Source organism: Aquila chrysaetos, chromosome 5 (genome assembly GCF_900496995.4).
Source record: "Aquila chrysaetos chrysaetos chromosome 5, bAquChr1.4, whole genome shotgun sequence".
NCBI classification, from domain to species: Eukaryota; Metazoa; Chordata; class Aves; order Accipitriformes; family Accipitridae; genus Aquila; species Aquila chrysaetos.
In genome coordinates, this window is record NC_044008.1 from 10,804,618 (window position 1) to 10,825,772 (window position 21,155).

General features: G+C 37.6%; 1 protein-coding gene across 8 annotated transcripts in view; it reads left to right on the plus strand.

Moving 5' to 3' along the window:
* The window catches only part of PCLO (piccolo presynaptic cytomatrix protein), a 396,208-nt gene extending 381,760 nt beyond the window's left edge, over window positions 1-14,448 (plus strand). For all 8 annotated transcript variants that reach the window (XM_030013412.2, XM_030013405.2, XM_030013406.2 and 5 more), the window contains 3 exons: window positions 4,081-4,215; window positions 4,831-4,976; window positions 9,400-14,448. In XM_030013412.2, the coding sequence (XP_029869272.1) occupies window positions 4,081-4,215; window positions 4,831-4,976; window positions 9,400-9,540 (422 nt within the window). In that variant the 3' untranslated portion in view covers window positions 9,541-14,448. The remainder of the gene's footprint in view (window positions 1-4,080; window positions 4,216-4,830; window positions 4,977-9,399) is intronic.
* The last annotated feature ends 6,707 nt before the right edge of the window (window positions 14,449-21,155 follow it).

Below are 21,155 nucleotides of genomic sequence, written 5' to 3' on the forward strand. Positions count from 1 at the left end.
AGGAGCCCTTATTAACTTATACACAACCACGGAACAAAATGTCAGTTTATGTATTTCCTTAATTCTCTTTTCTGGCCATCTGGCATCCATTCAGAAAATTGCTCCAGTATGATGCTTATCGGGTAGCAGCATTTAAGCATCTCATATTTAAATTTCCAAGTTTAACCTACTCACACTTGATCCATCTATGCAAGTAGACATAGTTAATCTCAGAAGGCAATTCAACTTATTCTGAGAAAAATGTGTAATTTAGCTCGTAAATTTACATTTTGACAATCGAACTGAATTCCTGCCATTGTCCAGTGAGATTTACCTGCTCATTTAAATACACTCCTGAATTAGCCCTGATAACACAGACCGATGGGAAACAACTATTTACTACTGTCTTGGGCAATTTTGTTTAACAGCAGGCATCTGATCAAAAAAGAATGGGAGCACAATCCACAGTGATCAATCCCTGGAAGTTGACAACAACAGTGCAGATGACACACCCTATGTTTTACAGCAGCAGTCATCTAAGACTAATAGCAGAACTAGTTAACCTTTCACAGCGCAAAGTGTGACAGTTCTACAAGAGCAACAGCTTCTCTTGCCATCACCACAGCAAATTTAAAACCCTTGACTTCTCAAATACCCTGCAGCAATTTAGTTAATTAACCATCACCATTTAATTGTTAATGGATTTTTAATAAATTTGGTCCTATAAAAAGAGGTGTACTGTCATGTAAAAAATACTAATGTACCTAATCGTAGCTATATATTTTTAGGAATTGATTAGCTACTGTTAATGTGTTCCTAACGTGAACACAATGCTGCTGTGCATGCCTGTGGTCCTCTTGCGGTACATCAGTAAGTCTGCATTTGATATATATTTAACAGGTATAATATCATACAAATTCAGCTTAAATATTTTTTATCCCTTTCAATATTTACTCCATCATATGTTTGTAGAAAGCACTTTCATCTTTTTCCAGTACTTGTTTCCTAGGCTAAATAAGAAATTAATGGTTTTAGTGCTTTATTATATGGTTCTTTGAAACTGTGATAATCATGGTTTGCACCTGTTTCATCTGGAATTCACCTTTATTGAGGCAAATATTAATAATCAAGTTACAAATTATTTTCCAGTGTTTTAGCCATATTAGTACTTTCCTAGAAAGATATGCAATGTCTCTTTCACTGTATTTACTTTTTTCGGAGTTGCATTGTAACATTTGTTTATCATCATCTAATGTACCAAAATACCCACAATTGGTTCCATTCACACATCACTTATGATTGATGTTTTCTAAACTTATATAAGAACGCAAAAGGTTGTGACTGGGCACTGTATTTTGAGCTATTCCTACCAATGCAATCCTCGGGGTCATCCAATCCCATGACACCCTGAGCAACTTTATTTCCATCATATCAGCCAAAGAACATTCATGTCCAGCTCAGCGCACTGTGAACTCTCTCAACAGCTCATAGACAGTTCATTATTAACACTTCCCCTCATCAGTGTATCCCTATTTCCATTTAAAGAATCAACTCCACAAAGCAATGTACATTTGCTCTATTCTTACACACCTGTCAAAGCAAAGATATAATGAACATACATGAGAAAGAGGGGGAAAAGCCATGCAACAGAAGGAATAGGAATCTCTTCTCAGTCTTCAAGATTCTGCTAGGTTTTGAAATGGTGATTTATTTTAGTGCAATGTTTCATAAGGCTGGTGTTAAGGCTTTTCCACTGCATGCTGTGGGAGAAATGAAAATTAGTACAGAAGCATGAGAGAGCTCTCTCATGCTTCATGTGCTCGCAGCTGGAGATCATTGTTTTCCCCATGAGGCTTAAATAGTGAAGCAGGATTGTTTGTTGTAAAGAGTATCTGGGGATACAGAATAGTCCATGGAAAATTTCCAGAAGCTGAAACATGGTGCTGGAATTTTCAAACACATTCTGATTTACTGGAACCATTTCTCCCTTTTTCTAGCTCACAATGGCACAGGTACATCCAACCTATCTGATATCGTTTTAGGCTGAATGCACATCTAAGTGAAAAAGAAGTTACTAAGGCGATCAGAAAAGAGGAGGGCCTAACAACTGTTGCAAACAGACCTTAAAGGACAGAGAGGGAATAAAGTAAAGTAAATAAGCCAAGCATATTTTCCAGAAAAGGCTGTAGTTAACTAAAGATTGCCTGAAACTAACAGCTGTCCATGCTGGGCTTTTTTCATGGTCAAGCATTGGAGTCAGTGCAAGAACCAGTATTGATCAAAAAGCCAGATTTATGCAACATCTTTCAGGTATGTCATGTCTTCATCAGTGATTTTGGTAGTTTATACACAGAGCAGAGGAGGCACTATAATTTTTTTCTTGTATCTGTTTCCAGTCATTCAAAATCCACAGTTTAGCCAAGCTAGACCCACTGGGCACTCAATACTTTCCAGAAAAAGGGCATCGTAACAGATTAATGAATAACAACAGGAACATTGTTGGCTTTTCCTTCTTTGATCCCAATTACCGACGTTTTTTTCTGCTGCCATCACAAGATGAGAGCGCCATTCTCTTTGCACAAACATGTAGCAGAAAGCAAGATGCTATTATTGCATGTTCAAACCTATAGGAAGTGTTTTGTGATGATGAAATATGGTGAAAGAATCACTTGCCTCCTAACAGTTCCTCTCCCACAAACTGAAGCGCTGACCCAGCTGAAGCCTAGTTGCAACTTTGTTACTGACTGTAACTAAGTTAGATTCCAGCTTCAGTTCATAAGGAGGGTTGGCAACCCAGGTGGTAGCTGTGGTTACTTGTTATTAAATTCTTATTAATGATCCCCCAAAATATTTTAAGTCAGCAAAACAATAGAATGTATGATTGCTCACGGACATCCGTGAAACTACAGCTGGCATTTTTAGTGGGGATTATTCAAATTTGGTTATCCATTTGTGATACAACTAAGTAATCTCTGAATGCCACTTGGTAACTTTCTACTCTTTAAGAAAGAAGCTTCTCCAGATGTATCATAATCGTTTACTTTCTGCAGAATTTCTTTGCTCCTTGCAACATCTTGGCACCAGCTCCTAGAATTTCCTGGTAATGCGTTAAAGCTCCAGCCTGCTGGCTCCAGAAACTAGGTAATAAAGACTCCCAGGGGCTTAACAGTTTGGTTTCTTTTTAACTAATGTCTAAAGGGAAGAGGAAGGTGAAATGATACTTTACGGTAGCAGGACAATGGATATAGAAGCACAGCCCCCTTGATGACACGGTGCTGTTGCGGACGGCACTTTCCTGAGGGCATGGGCTCTGCTTACACCACCGTACTCATTTAGATGTAGCCCTGCTCTGACCTGCCTGGCTTCAGTGAAGCCTTGCGGGAGGACAGAGAGGGGAAAGGCAAAACAGCTTTGCCTACATTTCATTCTGCGCCTTCTCTCCATCTCTGGACTGATTTAGAGAGAAATCCATACAATGTAGGAATAATGGCTCTGTATTTCTGCCCACATAAGAAGGGAAATCACCTTTACTTTTAAAGGTCGCAGTGAGCACTTCCCTTTAAATTGTGTGAATGATATTGCTCTATATATGTAAGAAGGTGAAATGAAATGCTAACTTCACCAAAGTCTTAATTCATTGCCTTTCAGAATCTTTCTTTTTAACACTCTATTGAATGTTCTCCTTTTTTTTTTATTTCCTTTTTTTTTTTTTTTCTTTAAGAGATAATTTCAGAATCTTGTAGTAAAGGTTTCTGGAAAAGTGAATTGTGGTGACCATTATATGACTTGTAATGACTCTTAGAGAAATTTGTATTCTTGGGAAAAAAGCTCCTCTGAAGCAAATACATTTAAAGCATATAATCTAGTTATACAATTGTACTGCATGTATCTACCATTTGTTCAGCCAAGCAATACAATATCCTTATACCCTTGACTAAAAACCATAAGCTGTCCTGAAAAAAAAAGACAAAAAAAAAAAAAAATCTACAAAACCCCCAAACTAAAAAAAAAAAAAACAGAAAACTCTACTTCTTTCCCAGTTAGAAAGATACATTCATTTTCCTTTTACATTAATGAGGGTTGCTTTTTCTGCTTTTCCAGGTAAAACACAGGTTATGGGTGAAATCAAGATTGCATTAAAGAAGGAAATGAAGACAGATGGAGAACAGCTGATAGTAGAAATCCTTCAGTGCAGAAATATCACATACAAATTTAAATCTCCAGATCATCTACCAGGTATCACACAGAAACCAGCTTCATGATACTTTGAAAACATTAAGTAGGATGTATCTAAAGTCATTTAACATCACCACTAAAATGGGAAAGAAAATTGCTTCTTAACCAGAATGACATATTCTATAGGATTCTTTTTGAAGTGCTTTTTTTCTATGAGCAACTTTAATGAAAGCAAAAACATTTTGTAGAAGCAAATTAACTCTCAGAAGTTAATCCTCTTTTAAATTGACTTTTGATTGTTAAAAATTAATCCTTTTTTAACTTTAATAAAAATTATAAATCCCTAGGTTATTAAAGAACAATGATATCTAGTGAAAAATTGTATTTTGGTGAAAAAGCTTTTTAAAAATTAAAAAATCAGGTTAATAATATTTTCATACAGACATAAAGACATAAAGGTATTTGTTCCTTTAATGACAGCACTGTAAACACAAAGTAATTCCCTTGGATTTAGTGGGGTGGTTCCATTTCTGCACCACGTGAATGAGAATAGAATATAGCTTTGTAAAGTACCATGCTCTGTTTCTTCACAACACTTCCCATCTGTTGAAAACATTAGCAACAACGATTATTTAAAAGCTTCTGTATTTAACTCATTGAACTGTTCTTCCCCAGACCTGTATGTGAAGCTGTACGTTGTCAATATCTCTACCCAAAAGAGAGTAATTAAGAAGAAAACCAGGGTATGCAGGCATGACCGAGAGCCTTCATTCAATGAAACGTTTAGATTTAGCTTGAGTCCTGCTGGGCATTCTCTTCAGGTAATTCTGCATTTTATAAAAACCTAATTTTGGATGTTGTCCATGCTGTGCTATGGGCATTTGAGATCAATCTTCTACCCCAGTTGTTTGCTGAAAAGGGAAAATTACAAAGGAAATAACACAATTACATAATAATGGAAATATCAGGCTGGAGGAGACTTTAAAAGATGGTTTAATCTGTCACCCCACACTGAGGAAGGGTATTTATAGACTGGGCCTGAAAGTTTTAGGCTTGATCTGTTCTTCAAACCCCCTAGAGAAGGAGGTTATGTATTCCTTCCAAAAATAATTTTCTGTGTATTTAGAAAGTTTAATGTAATATCTAACTTAAATATGCTGTATTTTTAAATTAAGTTAACTTATCCTTAAGTATCCTCACAAAGCACAGAGGAAAACTGATCTGCTTTCCTTTTATAAAAAAAGTTTGCACACTGAAAGGTTGTTATCATATCTCTCCTCTTGTTTTCCTAAGTAAAGAGGAAAGGCTAAGTAAACCATATTTCTTTGATATGTCCTGTTGCCTAAATGCCTAATCATTTTATCATTCTCTCCAGTTCTTCAACTTCTTTAAAAGTTTTGGTGCCTAGAATTAGACACAATAGTCATAATCTCGGACATTGCAAAATTACTGATTATGCCAAGTCATATAAATATTCTCTGTGTACATTGTAAAGGAGATGATGGTATTTTCTTTGGCACATCAAATGATGTGTGGAACTGATTCAGGAATAGTACCTCTCCTGTGTTTTAGTTGCTTAGACAGATTTGATCATTTGGTCAGATTTGCTTTTTCAGGTGGGTAGGATTCACTTTAACTACCTTAATTTACTTTCACATGAGTAGATACTAATATAAGCCAGATGTTCAGGCTTCTTCTAGTCAGTGGGAAGGGATGGACAATTCCAGGGGTATCTGCAAGCTAATCTTAAAAGTAAGTAGGAGGAATTGTTGGGCATACCAGCAGCCACTTAATGTACCTTTAAATTTGGAAGACTGACATAAACAAGCCAGCTACATTTTGATGACTAAAGTTAGACTGGATTATCTAAGTGCCTATGTTAGGCTTATTGGTTGTATCATTAAATTTAAAGCCAAAATGGATGCCGCTTACAAAACAAGGCCAACAAAAATAGATACTGTTTTCCCTGTGTTAAGGTGTCCTAACATCCTTATTGATTCAATAGACTCGGTAAAAGACTATTTAAGATGTTATATTACCTGGGAAAATCCAGAGTGCTCAATAAAGTCTTGCCAAAGTTTAAGAGCTAAAATATTTGTAAAAACTTTGCTTCCAGTGGTGGTTTGAAGAGGAAAACCATAAGGGGTGAGTAGACCAGTAAAGAAGAACCCACGGAGTCCTATGGAAAAATAATCCCTCAAGTTGTTAAGGAGGGAGATAGTGAGGGAGTTAGCCATAGGAACAGTCAACCTGAGACTTGGCAATATTTCCTCAGAAACTCTGTGATATGTACTGGTGCTGCACACCAGGCCTAAGAGAATGAAGACTGTAAAAGGAGTAGGGAACAAGTTTAAAACACACAAAAGGTGTTTCTTCTCACACAACTTGGAGTTTGAGCTGTAAAATTTATTGCCGTAATATATTGTGGATGCTAAATATTTTCATGGAAAAAGTAACTGGAGAAAATGATTGGACAAATTAGTGGGCAAAATACCTCATAAGCCTGTTAAATACAAACATGCCACTTGTGAGTCAGGAACTCAATCGTCCACAGATCATAGTAGGTATTTTGGGAAAGTGTCACTACATGATTGTCTTGTTCTTATATTCTGCCTTATACACTGCCCTATACACTTTTGGAAGCAGAATATTTGCCTGGAGAGATCTTTGATCTGACTCAGTACATCTGTTTGTATATACTCTTTGTACTTATCAGTCAATTTGTTCCTGTGGCAAAGCATGAAGTTGGCTGATTTGAACGCTGAATTTGAGTGATGAACATTTAGGGGCAAAGAGATGGACATTGTCAAAATTTGGGGGAGGGTGACATGAAACAAAACCAGAATGTATAGAACAGAAATGGAATTGGGAGATTAAGGCACAAAGTAATATCAGAGGGAGGGACTAAACTGAGATCAAACATGGTAATCATAGAAGGTACATTGTAAAGAGACATGAGAACCAACTGGAGGCAGAAATTAGGACAAGGGTCTGCACTCTAAAATCAACAGCAAGAGCTGTGAATATTAGCAATAAAAATGGGACCATGGACTATTGAGAAAAAAATAAAAAAAAAAAAGGAGAAGAAAATAAAAGCTAGAATTTTCTGGTCGGGAGTATTGGGAATAAGGAAAAAAAACCCTGAGACTAGATGATTCAGGATAACAACTCTGGAATTTAAAGCCTGGAGCAGGGTAGAAACAAGGCTGAGAGACAGACAAGCTGGAGAAGACAGATACTAGGGATCCAGCTGGGAGGAGTAGAGAGAAGGATCAGGGACAGAAGTGATGAAAAATTTGTTAGAAATTTTTTCTGTCCCAAAACTGTTGATGTGTCAGAATGAAAACATTCTGCAGAAAACATTTTGACAGGTTTCAGACAGGCACTTGCCTCAGCCCCTGGCAGCTTGCTTGCTCGCTTCCCTGATTTCCCTATTCCCTGGCAACCCACCTGGGTTTCCTTCTGGAAGGCACTAAGCTCCTGGCTCCTTCACCTTGTTCCCTAGCTGGCTCCTGACTGACTGGCTTGCTGCACTTAGAAATACATAATATCCTATGTGAGGGTAATCAGAAAAAAATGGAAGAATGTTTTTCGCAGATGTTCTAGTTGGCTTGCCAGCTTCTATACTGTCCATTTCTTCAGGAAAACACTGAGCCAGATGACCTAGAAAGCCACCAGCGGTAGAGGCAGGCTGCCTATTTTCCCCAAGGATGGGCTTTCTGATGAGTGAGGTGAAGTGGAGTTCCCTAACTGCTCATTGCCTAAGGGTCATTTTGTCTTTCCTCCTCAAACCTGTTGAACTAATGGGCATGTAGGTGTCTAAGCTGTCTGGGTACATACCTTACTTGCCAACTGATTTCAAAATTGGCCAGGGAACAGGGAAGCTCATCTAGGAAAATGATTGCAATTTGTTTTCTTTTTTTTTTTTTTTTTTATTTCCATTGTAATGTAAAGTTTGCATTTGTTACTTTGTTTCCCAAATCAGAATGGAAAATTTTCAAAATTGTCGAAGGTCTTGATTACTGGAAACTATAGTTCTTCTGCAGTTGTATTGCATGTCTACTGCCATATGGTCTCTTCCAGCATCTCAGTGGAGTACAAAATCCTTGACTTCTGCCATTCTTCTGTTAGCCTAGATCTTTGAAACCAAGCAACAAAATGCCCTATTTTCTCTCCTGCTGGTTCACACAGAGGGTGACAGCCTCCTACTGTTATCAGTTACCTCCCTTGCGCATTGCCAGAGGTCTGCTCAGTGACCGTGAATATTAAAAACCTGCTGCTAATCCTATCATGGAAATGCAGTTTTTCATGATTGTTTTTCTTTCTGAAAAACTTAGGAAGTTGATAAAAAAAAAGAAGCATTGAGCTTGTTAATTCAGTTCCTCAGTAATTAAGAAATGGTAAAATCCATCTGAATATGTAACTATAACTGACCCCCTGAAGTATATGTATTATTAAATGTATTTCTCCCAGAAACACATAGAATGAACCTAGAGACCCACAGAACGAATCAAGTCCTTCAGAGAAGTCTATTGCTTGCGTGGCATGAACCTGCTTAGCTGGAAAACATGTGCCTGTATGATATGTCAGGGAAAGTCTTGAACACCCAGCCCGCATAGCTCCCAGAAGTGCCGGGGCTATTCCTTGCCCTTCCCACTCACCGTGCCTGGGCGAGCAAGAGCCGTAAGACCAGACGCAATACTGTGACTCTCAGCAGAGACATAGCAGGAAGGAGATTTCAGACCAAGTCTACATTTTAGCTTAGACTACTGCTTGCTGAGGTCAGAAACCAGAACTCTGGACTTTCTCACACGCTAGTCTGCTCTGAGTTACAGCCTATATATGCAGGGCACCCTCTGACTCCCATGCACTTAAAAAGGGCTGGTACTTTGCCTGCATAAAGCTTTACCCTGTAACTTAAAACTTGACCTTGTGTTTGTCTTTGGTAACCAGCAGGTGAACAAATTGCTCACTGAAGTTTAGAATTGTCATCCAGCTGCTACGTCCCATGATAATAAAATCGAAGAGAGGGAAGGTTCAGTTTTCACAGGACTTCCTTTCTATTGGAAAGATGACTCTGTAGAAAGGGTTATGGTCGGTGTTTCTTTCCTCCTCAGGGAGTACAAAAACAGAGCTCAACATTTCTGAATTTTTCGTGTTTGCCAGCAAACGCAGTATGTTGATATGCACAATGATAATTATGTGCAGAATGATAATTATGTTTTATTATTATTATATTTCCAGATTCTGCTTGTCTCCAATGGAGGGAAGTTTATGAAAAAGACACTGATTGGAGAAGCTTATATCTGGCTTGACAAAGTGGATCTAAGGAAAAGAATAGTAAACTGGCACAAACTGTTGGTCAGCTCCACACAAACACACTGAGCAGAGCTGTCTGCTTAGGGCACAAAACCTGCAGAGTCTGCTATAAACAGCATTACTCCAAGACTATAGTTTGATATCATTGTGTTTAGCTAGTCTTTCAGAATACAAAGTAGAAAAGAGCAGTCTCTGGGCTACATAGCACACTTAAATGAGGGCTAGTACACTTGTTTTGCTGCAAAAGACAGCAAAGTAAAAGAAAACCTGGGCCCAGAAGTTAAAGTAAGGCTGTTTGAAACGAAGACTGATACGAGGGCTCCGTGTTGTTGGACTCTTTGTGAAGAGAGTAACTGTGAAGGAAATAATGAAGGCTGGAAGGCAGGTGTTAACGCAGAGTTCGGCTGCAGCCGGAGGTAGTGTGATGGAAAGAGCAGTCTGGTTTTCTGTGCAACCAGAAGGAGATCATTTTATGCAAAAGCACCTAGGGTGACTGACTTTCCAAATCTCACTTATCAGAAGTGCAAAACTTGTTCCTCTGCACCTTAGGATCTCTGATAATTTGCTGTAGTGAGATTACGCCACTTGACACAAACAACGATGTGTTTGCAAGAGTGGTAATGTTATTTTACATTACTTTTTTCCTTCTTTCTTTTTCTTTCAAAAACTATGCTGTGGAGAATCAGATCTGATTGGTTCCTTTGTTTCTGTCTGTTAACAATGAGTATAAACCACTGTCCTAGAATGTAATGGATAAAACTATATTAATGGTCTATAATTTAGGATGTGGTTTTAAAGAGAAAGGACAGGATGTAAACTGCACTACATCAGGAAGAAAAAATGCTGTTTCGATGTCAGTGACACTGTACTTCACCCTACCCTATGAATCAGCAGTTTTTAAAAAGTTTGGAATGGAAGAGTTTTAAGCACTGGGACTAACACAATTATTTCAACTAGTCCTTCCATTTTTCAGCAACAAGTCTTATTCTGAAACTATACAGAGACGATGAATTCTAGGTTATTTTGTGGGCACTTCGGAGCAATAGACCCACCGTGCTAACACCAGCCCGCTTGGTGCAGGGCTCTGTATCAACACCAGTGACACACTTGAAATCTAAGGGGAAGGGATAGCAAGGCAGTTACTGCCTGGATGCTATTGCATTAGAGAGAATTAAGAATATCCTTTTGCTATCTCAGGTGAATGTCTGAGTATAATCCACTCAACAGCGTGACTTCTCAGTTAGGAAAGAAGTAAATAGGAGGGTAACTTGCACCATTTAAGACTGTGTCAGCACTTCCACGCTTAAAAGTCCCACTTTCAGGGGCTTGAAGCCGAGCAGTTAGCTCACTTGGGAAAGGCTTAGGCTGGTGGTTGTATTTTCTATCGTGCCATTTTTGAAGAGGAAGGGAGGGATTTTTCTCCCATTCCTGGAAGTATAGCAGTTCCTTTAAAAAACAAGAATCAGTATGGTACTAACTCCCATGTTACTTGGAAGTTGTTTAATATTTCACAGCTTCATTAAAAAGTAGTTTCCCTGAAAATATTACCTGATGACCTTTGCCTATTTAAAAAGAAAATGACCAAACGTCTGTACTTCAGACATTTATTTTTCTTGCCCATGAGGACTTTTCACAAATTATTTAATGTACCTCTTCTTATATTTTCTGAATATATGTAGTACACTTCCACAGGTTGTGCAAGACCAACTGAAAATATTCTTCTGGAAAATAATATATGCTTTAAAAAGAAAGAAAAATAAGGCTCAGTTTATTCAGAAGCCGGACTGACCATGAAAAGCTACACCATTTAATCTGGTGACACTTCCCACATAGAGTTTTTGATTTATCTTTGTCAACTTAAAATAACAGCGTGGAAAAGGAATATGAGAAGAAACACACAGAAGATTTTAATGCTACACACACCAAGGAAACTCCTGTTATTGATAACCTGCTGGTAGCCTGCTTAACTTGCAAGCAGAGCAATCTTACCAAAATCTTATTAGCTGTCTTAAAAACACAACATCACTGACAGTGGAAGTAGGATGTGTGCTTTAATGTTGAATTTTATGCTTTCACCAGTATATGTATACCCTACCTCTCATATATTTTAAAAACAATCCTCTGGAGTTATTGTAAACATCCTATATGTTTTGATGTTGTGTATGTTTTTATAAGAAGATAAATACTTCAAAGAAAAAATCCCCGATTGAACCAAAAAATCCTATGTGGATATATTTGACGTATGTGTTGCTCTTTTGGTGGGTTATTTTGCATTCCTGATGGCTATAGCGTGTTCTTTCTTTGAAAAAAGACCAAAAAAAAAAAAAAAAAAAAAAAAGTCCAGTTTCAATTACTGTGTGAAGTACAAGCCATGAGGTGTGCAATTTTGTGCAAACTGCTGGTAATTTTGTTCTTGCTAAGATTTATTATAAAGACAGCAAGTCACGCTGGTAGTTGCTATGGAGATTTCCAGCAGGAACGAGCACTATCTGGCTGCCTTACTGGGAAGCCTGTAATCATCACTCTTAATTGAGAAAGCGGACAGGCGTGCTTTGCTCTCACACACATACAAATGTGGCCAATATTTTTACAAAATAGTTGTGTTGGGTGGTATAGCTGCGGCTGTATGGAACAGCTACCTTTGCAGGGTAATCAGCTGTCGGCAACTTTGATTCTCTGAACAACACACAAAATGTTTCTGCATGTTGAAATGGCAGTTTCGGACTCCTATCATGAAACACGAAGAGTAGAGTTTGTCAGGAACGCGGCATGGCCTTGGCCAGCTACAGCAAGGACAGGGCTCCTTTGGTGTCACCCAGGACGGGCTAGTGACAGACCTGGGCCCATGCTCTCCCTCTATTTCGAGGCAGCAACATTCAGAGGTCAGAGGATGCTTCCAAAGTGTGCCAAGTTCCGTTTTTTGACCAAATTTCTAGGTTGTACTGGAATCACTCTATGCAACACAGATTCATGTTTGAATGCATTTTTTTTCTTTTTTTTCCTTGTTTTATGAATGAAGTCAGGAAAAACTCTCTTGTGACAATATTTTTTAAAAAATAATCAAACAAGGACTATTAGTATTTTTTTACTTTTTTGTATATATCTCAGTATATTTTTTTCACTTTTTTCTCATTAATTTTGTTTCTTTTATCTGGCCAAAAGTGTTTAGATGTGGCAACAGCTTTTATCATATCTGAGTGATTGATTATTAATGAGTTCACACATTTCTACAACTGCTTGGAAGACACATATTGCAGGAAGGCAATAGCAGAGACATTTTAACTTTTTTTATTCATAAATCTGCTGAGTCAACAGAGATTGAAGCTGCTTCTTTGTTCAAGGCCTTGTATAGTGGAAACAAGCTGAAAAATGAGCAAAAGCACAGTGTGTGTGTTTACAAATGACAGGGATTTCTAACGTTATCATTATTATTATTATGCATACAATGAGCAGCAAAGAGCCACTTTTTTTTTTCCAGGTTAAAACTAGACATGAGAGTTTCTATGATGAATGTTGAGCTAGTTCTTTATCATTACACTTTAAAGGGATAGTATCCAGGGGCAATGAGTGCTGCTTCTTTATTACCACCCATGTTTTTACATTACATGGATCCTGTGTGGAAGAAACAAAAACCCAATCCAAACCAGCTGAAGTCAATAACAACCAATCTGTTGACTTAAACTGGCTTTAAATCAAGACCTAGGAAATATTTGCATGGTTAGGCTGTGGGATATGGTAGCTGGTAACCAGCTGATATTGATTCCTACTTTGAGGATGATGATGAAGAAAAAGAAGACATCTATTATATTGTAAGCTAGTGTGTGCCCAATAGAGATTATTTAATTAGGATTTAGTTTCATGGAGATATCATAAAGATGTTAATAGTATTTTTTTAAATTATTATTTGAATCATAACTGACACTATTTTTAAGTACTTTATTTTCATTGCTACAATGTTGAATGTCCCAGATTTCATTATTTGAGTATATATCTAGATATGTACATACCTATGTGAATAACAGAGAAAATTTGCATTTGTGTGAGTGTAACTTATAAAGGTAATGAAACAGAGAGGAAATTTAGTGTAAGTATCCACCTACATTATATTTAAACCCTAGTCCTACATGCCTTGTGAATTTTCAGTACACCTGGCATGCAGGATCAGTTGCTCTTTATGAATACATGCTGCCTTTAGAAGGAAAATAGAAGGAATAAGTGAAACCGGATACTCTCTCTTTAAATCATAAGAAGCATTTTAATGTTTTCTATATGTTCTGGTTTATTATTTTGAAAAGATTAATAAGCAAATATATTGATGAGCTCAAAAGTTATAATATATATAGATATCCATAACTCAAAATAGATGATTTGAGCAAAAGCCGTTTTCTTAATTTGTTACCCTGTAAATAAGTATACATTTTTGTAAAACAAACTGAGTTTAAATTATTAACTCCATCTGACATCCAAGCATGTGAATGTGTCCTTATTTGATTGTATCTTATAGATGTTCAGTGACGTGCTCAGGTGCTCAACAATGGCTGACTAGCGTGTGTGCTGTCATGCTATGGACATGCATACCCAATGTTTAAAAAAATGCAAAAACACCAAAAAACCCACAAAAACACAAAAAAAAGATTAGTCTTCGGAGAAATGTAATGTTTCCACAGTGAATGTTGCATGCATAGATGGTGGTTTGTTGATATTCATTTTGGTTTGAAGTTCTTTTAATTTTCATTTTGCTTCCAGATTCATCAGGAAAAAAAATACAGACTTGTTCTAAAAGTTGTAAAAACTAAAACAAAAATGGTATGAGAATTGTATAAAAATGCTTGTAAATCTGTCTCAGTTTTCACTTTATGTATAAATCCATGTCATGGTTTTGTGATTGTATACAGGATGTATCTTGAGAACTTATGCAAATTGTGCTGTATAAAGGCTGTTATCCCAGTCTGACAAATAAATATTTAAAATATCTGCTTTGGTTTCTTTTCCCTAATTAACAGGAAAATCTATTTTGCTCGTTCAAATTTACCATTTGTTGACCACAGTGGTTTTATTGTAATGCTGTACACACCACTCATATTAATCTGTCCTATTTTGGCATTAGCACAGCTCCCATGGCATCACTGATGTCCCACGTTTCATTTTGAAATAAGGAATGGTTAGTTCATTAAAAGTTTTCTTCAAACAAGTCAGAACCAGAATCGACATGCAGCTTGCTGATATCTTCACACAGATTCATCTCTGGCATCCTATACAGACAACAAATAAATGTGCATATGTCGGCACAGTTCAGCAATGAACAGGGTTTTGTCTCCTCGCTGCGAAGAAAAGATGAATTGAAAATATAGCTTAACTCTGTACGCTTTTAAGTTCCTGACGAAGGCAGAATAAGAAAGCACCTGATAAACACTGAAGGGATTTTCTGGCTCTTCCCTCCAGTAGAAAGAAGGTTTCCAGGAACAATATCTTTTAGACCTTATTTTAAACAAGAAATCAGTTTCTTTCAGCAATCATTTTTATATTACTGAATCGTGCCTGACTTGTAGAACATCTGTGAGGTTTTCCCGTAAAGCTTGCATTCCTGACCCACGTCTAGACCTATACTTATTATATTTATGTAGTTTGCTTCTTTGGTACGAACAACAAAAAATTCGTGCTCCCCAGGTAAGATAAATTGTTGTTTGAGTCTGGCACCTGGAACACATAGCCTGGTATTTTTTCTATCAGTTGATGCCCTTTTCTCAAAAAATAACGTAGTGAGAAACAGGTAACAGCTTTGAGGATGCCTCAAGAAAAGAGGTGCTGTTTTTCACATTACCCATGACACAGGCTAACTTCTATTAATATCCATCAGGAGCCAAACCCTAGTCTTCCCAGTACCTGCCTTAATCACAGAGATATACGTTCAGGGTACTGTGGGTACCTCTCTCTGAGGAAAGAGTCATGGCTACAACCAACACTTCACCCCACGCTCAGCCCCACTTCTGAGCATCCTCTTTTATTTTGGTAAGGAAGCTCCTGCCCAGCATGGTGGCCTTCTAGAAATGGTTAGAAAGCATTTCTGAAGTGTTAAGAACTTCATGGGACAGAAAGCTGACTGGAATTAGCTGCCATGGAAGCTGTAGGTTTATCTGAATCTAGCTCCAGGAAACTAGTTTACGGAAAGAAAATCCCAGTATCCTTTCACACACACACAGAGAATGAATAAATAATATGCCTCTTTTTAAATAATTAACAGTTCAACAAAAATGTGTGTTTACTCAGTTAAAGCACTCAGCAAAGTGCAGAGTATGCATGAAATATTTCCTCACAGTGCTATTGTGGGGTTTAAGTCAGCTCCTATACATGGTATACGACATGAAACTGGGAATCGGGCAGTTCATGGAATGTTTTTAAGATATAGGCTGAAATTAAAGGTTGTATAGAGAGAAGTCACTGAAAAATATACACAGAGATTCAGCTTAGCATTCTGGCTCTGAGGACGGGTCCCTCAGTTCTCAGATACTGGAATCAAACACCAAACAGTCACCAAGTTCACAGCGTGAGAAGACCCCCGGGCTTCCAATTGCCGCAAGTGCGGGGCGCTGCCCCTCGCAGCATCGTCCGGCACTGCAGCTACCTGCCACCCACTGCTGCTACAACTGCTTGAGCAGCTGGGTGCTGCATTTTTTATTATTGTTTTTTAAACCAAAATAGGTCTAACTTATTCCTATCTCTTCCAAAGAAGTCACATATAAGGGACACTTGCTGCTGTATTCTGTCCTCACTTCAGTGCACTCTCCCTTCAGGACTTTGTTCTCGGGGCCTCTCTTCTTACAGGTTTTACAGATTTGTCGACTCAACACACTTTGGTTTCTCTTGTACTTATATTAGTAACTCAAGAATGTCTGGACATAAGAACTTATACTTTTAAATTGTTAAAATTGTCTCCAGGAACCTGGGTCTCCAGGCATATTGTCCTGACCATGAATCCCCACGTGCTTTGGGAGATCTCCGCAAGGGCTTTCTTCCCACTGACCACTAAGCGGTTGAGGTCTAGCAGAAGTTATGGCTCCCCAGCTATGCCAACATGCAAAATAGTATTTCTAAAAAAAACATGACAGGGTTCACCCTTTTCCATGTAGGCCATCTGGAATGGACTGGTTCATGCTTAAGTGTCTCAAAACAAGTAACTCTGCCAAAATCAGCTATTGAGAGCAGTATCTGGCATTAGAGGTCTGTGTGTCACTTGATATGTCAGAGCTGTGTTGAGGGATATGCTAATAACAAAAAGGTACGTACAACTGCAAGTCAACACTCCAGCCCATATTCTGTGTGGAACTGATTCTCACTGAATATCACATTATATTTGGAAAAAAAAATACAGTACAACAGTCCTTAGAAGACATCACAACTAGGGGCCATTCAAAAGTTTCAGGTGCCATTTAAAAAGCCTCAAAGTGCGTGTAATCTAAAACCACAAAAATATTCAAGAGAACTACTATTACCGGAAGTCCCCTCCTTCCCTTTAGCCTGGCATGGATCCACAAACAAGAAAAATAAACGAAAATCACAAACTCAAAGGGCTGAATGCTGGTGGGTTGGGTGGTGGAACTACTAGCCTACATATTCCTGTTGCCTCTTTGCTGTCTGGCTGCTAAGTGACCCAGCTTCAACAGGATTATTAATGCAAAAATGTTTGAATAAAAAGGATGCTAGAACAGGTGTTAGACAGGTCTGCTGTGAACTACTGTACAGTGTAATTTAGTCTTAAACACCGCTGCCCTATTTCCCTGTGCATTTAGTCCATTGCTTTCTTGACATATGAAGTCAAAACAAAAATTCTTCTTTGACTAGTCTTCTCACCGTATTCTCGGTGCCAAGAATAGCTATGGAACACACAAGACTCCTCCTACTCAGTAGGGAACAGGAGACACTCAGAAATTAGGTTTCATTTCAGAGACATTTTAGTTGGTGAAGTATTTGACCTTCATATACAAAGGCTGTAATTTTCTTTTTTTCCCAAACTAATTCACTTTCCTGTGTGCCAAGATAGGGTCAGGCTGCAGTGCAGGACTTTAGTGGGGAAAAGGCACAGAGAGTCAAGTTGCTGCACAGCACCACATCTTCTCTCCTGCTTCAGGAGCTTCTGTGCCAAAAAGAAACAACCAGTGGGACAATCAGCTCCAAGTGGGATGCAAAAGTCAAGTAGACAAAGAGCTGCAGCATTGCAGTGAAAGTGGAATAGGACTAGTCCAGGGCCTAAACCCCCTATAGCCCTCTTTTTATTAAAGAAGGTACAATATTTAAGCAATGACTAGCACAGCTACTGGAAGGATGTTCAATTCTCCAGATTTTTCTAAAAGTGGTCTGTTCACTGGATTGTGATTCTACCTGCTCTTATTCACAGAAAGTCTTTGATTAATTTATTTCTAATTAATCATTGGAAATATTATAATTCATTATTAAATTAATTTCTGAGCTTATTGCATGTACGTATGCTTAAGAATAAAAAACTGTAGTGGTTTTGTTTAATAGTTTAGGTCACCAATTCATCATACGAACATGAAAAATTCTATTAAATTGAGGATTTAAGGGATTCACAGAGGATTTTGAACAAACATTCCCTGCTAATTCTACAAGTAGGAGCTATAATGACTCTGACATCTCCCATTCAGCATCAGAAAATGACAGAGTACTGTTAATACACAAAGATTTGAAGTCCTGCTCCAAATATTAATTAAACACTAATTATTATCTATGAAGAATAGCTGAAAGGAATGCAATAATACAAAACAGGAAAACATAAGATACCTTCCATGAAGTATATTTAAAATGCCAGAAGAACAAATATTGTGGAGATAAAGGTGTTAGAGAATGGGGATTGGGCGTCTATACTCAATCGCTATTTCCATATCTAACTCGAAATTAATTTTCCGTGACTGGCATTTCAAAATACAGAGGAATCAAAATTTGATACTTTTAGACTTTGTTTTTGCTCATGAAACAGGCCATTTGAAAGCAAGTCCTGATAATGCTAAGAAATGTCTGCATCCTAGTGAGAACACAAGAGGATTGCTGATTTTTCAGCCAGTTACATTTCAAGACTTACCAAGAACAATAAAGATGACTATAAAAATTCACAAGCTTTTTCATCCACGCAATCTAGAGAAAGTAGGGAAGTGCTATTCCTTTTCTTTCACAGGTGGAGAAGCTGAGGCACAAGAGAGCTACAAGTTTCTTTCCAAAGGTCTTCAAGTTACCACGACTTTCTTGTCTTTCTTTCGTAAATGATAAGCCTTATTCAGTGCCTTCCTCTAAGAGGAAATGAAATAAAAGAAAATCTCATTTCAACGCTGTGTTCTGAAAATCAAATTAATAAAACCTGGAATAATTTTTTATGTCTAAAGAGAGGAGGCCAGAAAGGAAACTCCAACTAAAGAGCAGTAAGCATTCATGCTGACAGCAAGTGCCTGGAGCTTGCATGCTGTCTTTGAAGCAGATTTGGGCTGAACACATTTGGTAACTGCTCAGAGCTGCAGTCTCTCCTCTAATTGACAATGGTAATAACAGGCTCATTTTCATCAATAGCTTTGAGAGTTCGGAGAAGCTTTTACAACCTGGGGGCACTTAATTCTTGCTTCATCCTGGGCATTCAGAAGATGGAATAAAAAAATAAAAATTAGCTACTTGAAAGCTAAGACTCGATTTGTTAGGACTGTTGATTCTGTTCTCAATCTCATCTAGCGTGACTTCAGGGCACAGTAGAATTTAGTATTATTTTTCTTTTCATTATTCTATTATAGATAGAGGGATGCAGGCATGCACACTTTTCAACAGCTTTCCTACCAGAGTTCACTTCATGTCATCTTTGTTCAGTTAATACTGGTGTTTGTGCACTGTTGCTCCACAGAGAGTTTTTTCTTTCTAGTTCTGGTGTATGTCACGCAGATGGGAACCCATCACCTAGTTCACTCCTTGTCTCCCGTTGGCATATGATGATGGTTCCTTACCTTTTCAGCTTATATTAACTCTATATTCAAGCATAGAACAGCCACACATCCTCAAAGGCCTGCATTGTAGGTATTTAAATTTAGGTAAAATAAATCCCACTTCGGAAGTCTTAACTATCATCATGAAATTGCAAGCCAAGGGAACACTACAATTTTAGAAGCAACAATAGTGCCTGGTAAGCAGACAAGAGTGATGTGGTTTAATGAAAATAAATCCTGTGCATAGTCTGAAACCCTTTGTTCATGACAGACAAGTTGATACTATATGATATGTACGATGTTGCTTTCAGAAAAAAATCCAGAGCTCCAGACTGTTTGTTTAACACCACTCACACAAAATGGATTCATCTGAGCTATTCAGGGCATTGGGGTAACATCTAAAGCTACCTGAAATGAAACTTTCTTTTGTTGTTTTGCTGAAAGGCCAGGCTTTCTCTGATAGGCAACTTCTTTCAATTATTTTTAGCATATTTCAAATCACATAGTGTAGTAAAGAGGCAGAAAACATGCAGAGCATGCAGTCTAAAAGCTCAGAAACACAAAAACAAATAAACAGCCAATTTCTTTAAAAAATTTTGTTTTTCAAATACAGTTTAAAACAAAATTTTTTTTAAATGTGTGAATACTGACAATCCTGGAATCAGTATTCCCAGGAAGAAATACATTGCAGATTTACTAAGAATTTTTCTAAAGAGTAGGCAGTGCATGCATGCCAAGGAAACGTGACTTAAATTCCTGAAAGAGCCGTGTCTGGTGATGTGCAGCACAGCAACATTTACATAGAGATTTACATTAGAAAAGATAAGCAAGTCTGTGCTTTCTTAATGATGTGCTAGGAAAAAAACAAAAAATTAGCCTGAATGCATTAAAAGCTTATTGAAATCAATAAAAAGGCTTCCAAATTACATAAGACAAGATTTTCTTGAGTAAAACTTGTGTTTGGAGCAGGAGCTCTTTTCGCATTCCTACCATGATGCTTATTAAGATCTTTAAGTTCAACATGATTTTACAGACCATGTTTTTCTGATGCCATGAGGCTTCTCAAAAGTCTCAGTGAGGGTGAAATTAGGTATTTTGATATCATTAACCTTAGTTTCTATGTCTTGGTATGATCAACACAAAGAGTAAACATTTGAGAGCATAGTAAAACAATGTGCCTACACAGAAACTCCAAAGGGCAATATTAATCATTATAATAAGCTCTCAAAGGCAAGGTTTAATCACATAATATCATCAGCTAAATAATGAAGTAGTTGTTGATATATGGGCCAACAAAAAAAGCCAAGAGAAACAGAGAAAAATATTTGATTGTAGTGTTAATGAAGAAGCAATGCAACAATATTATGAAGTTTGATGCCCGTGGGAAAAATGTTTCCTTGTATCACTGAGTTACCTTGAAAAATTTTTACGGGCAAATCTTTTTGCACGTTCCAAAGAGAAGAAGTAAAGAGTCTCTGTAAAACATGTTCCATATAATTTTTTTTTGTTGGTAATCAGCATTTAGGAAAAGAGCATCAAGAGGCAAAAGGTTTAAACCGATGCTTTCAGTTCTGTGTATTTAATATCACTGACAGATGCGAATGCAGCAAGTGAAAATAATTCACCAGCATTTTTTATTTTTTCTTATGCTCTGAAAAACACTCCTGCTATAGCAACACCAAGTAACACCACCAAGCAGCAGCATTT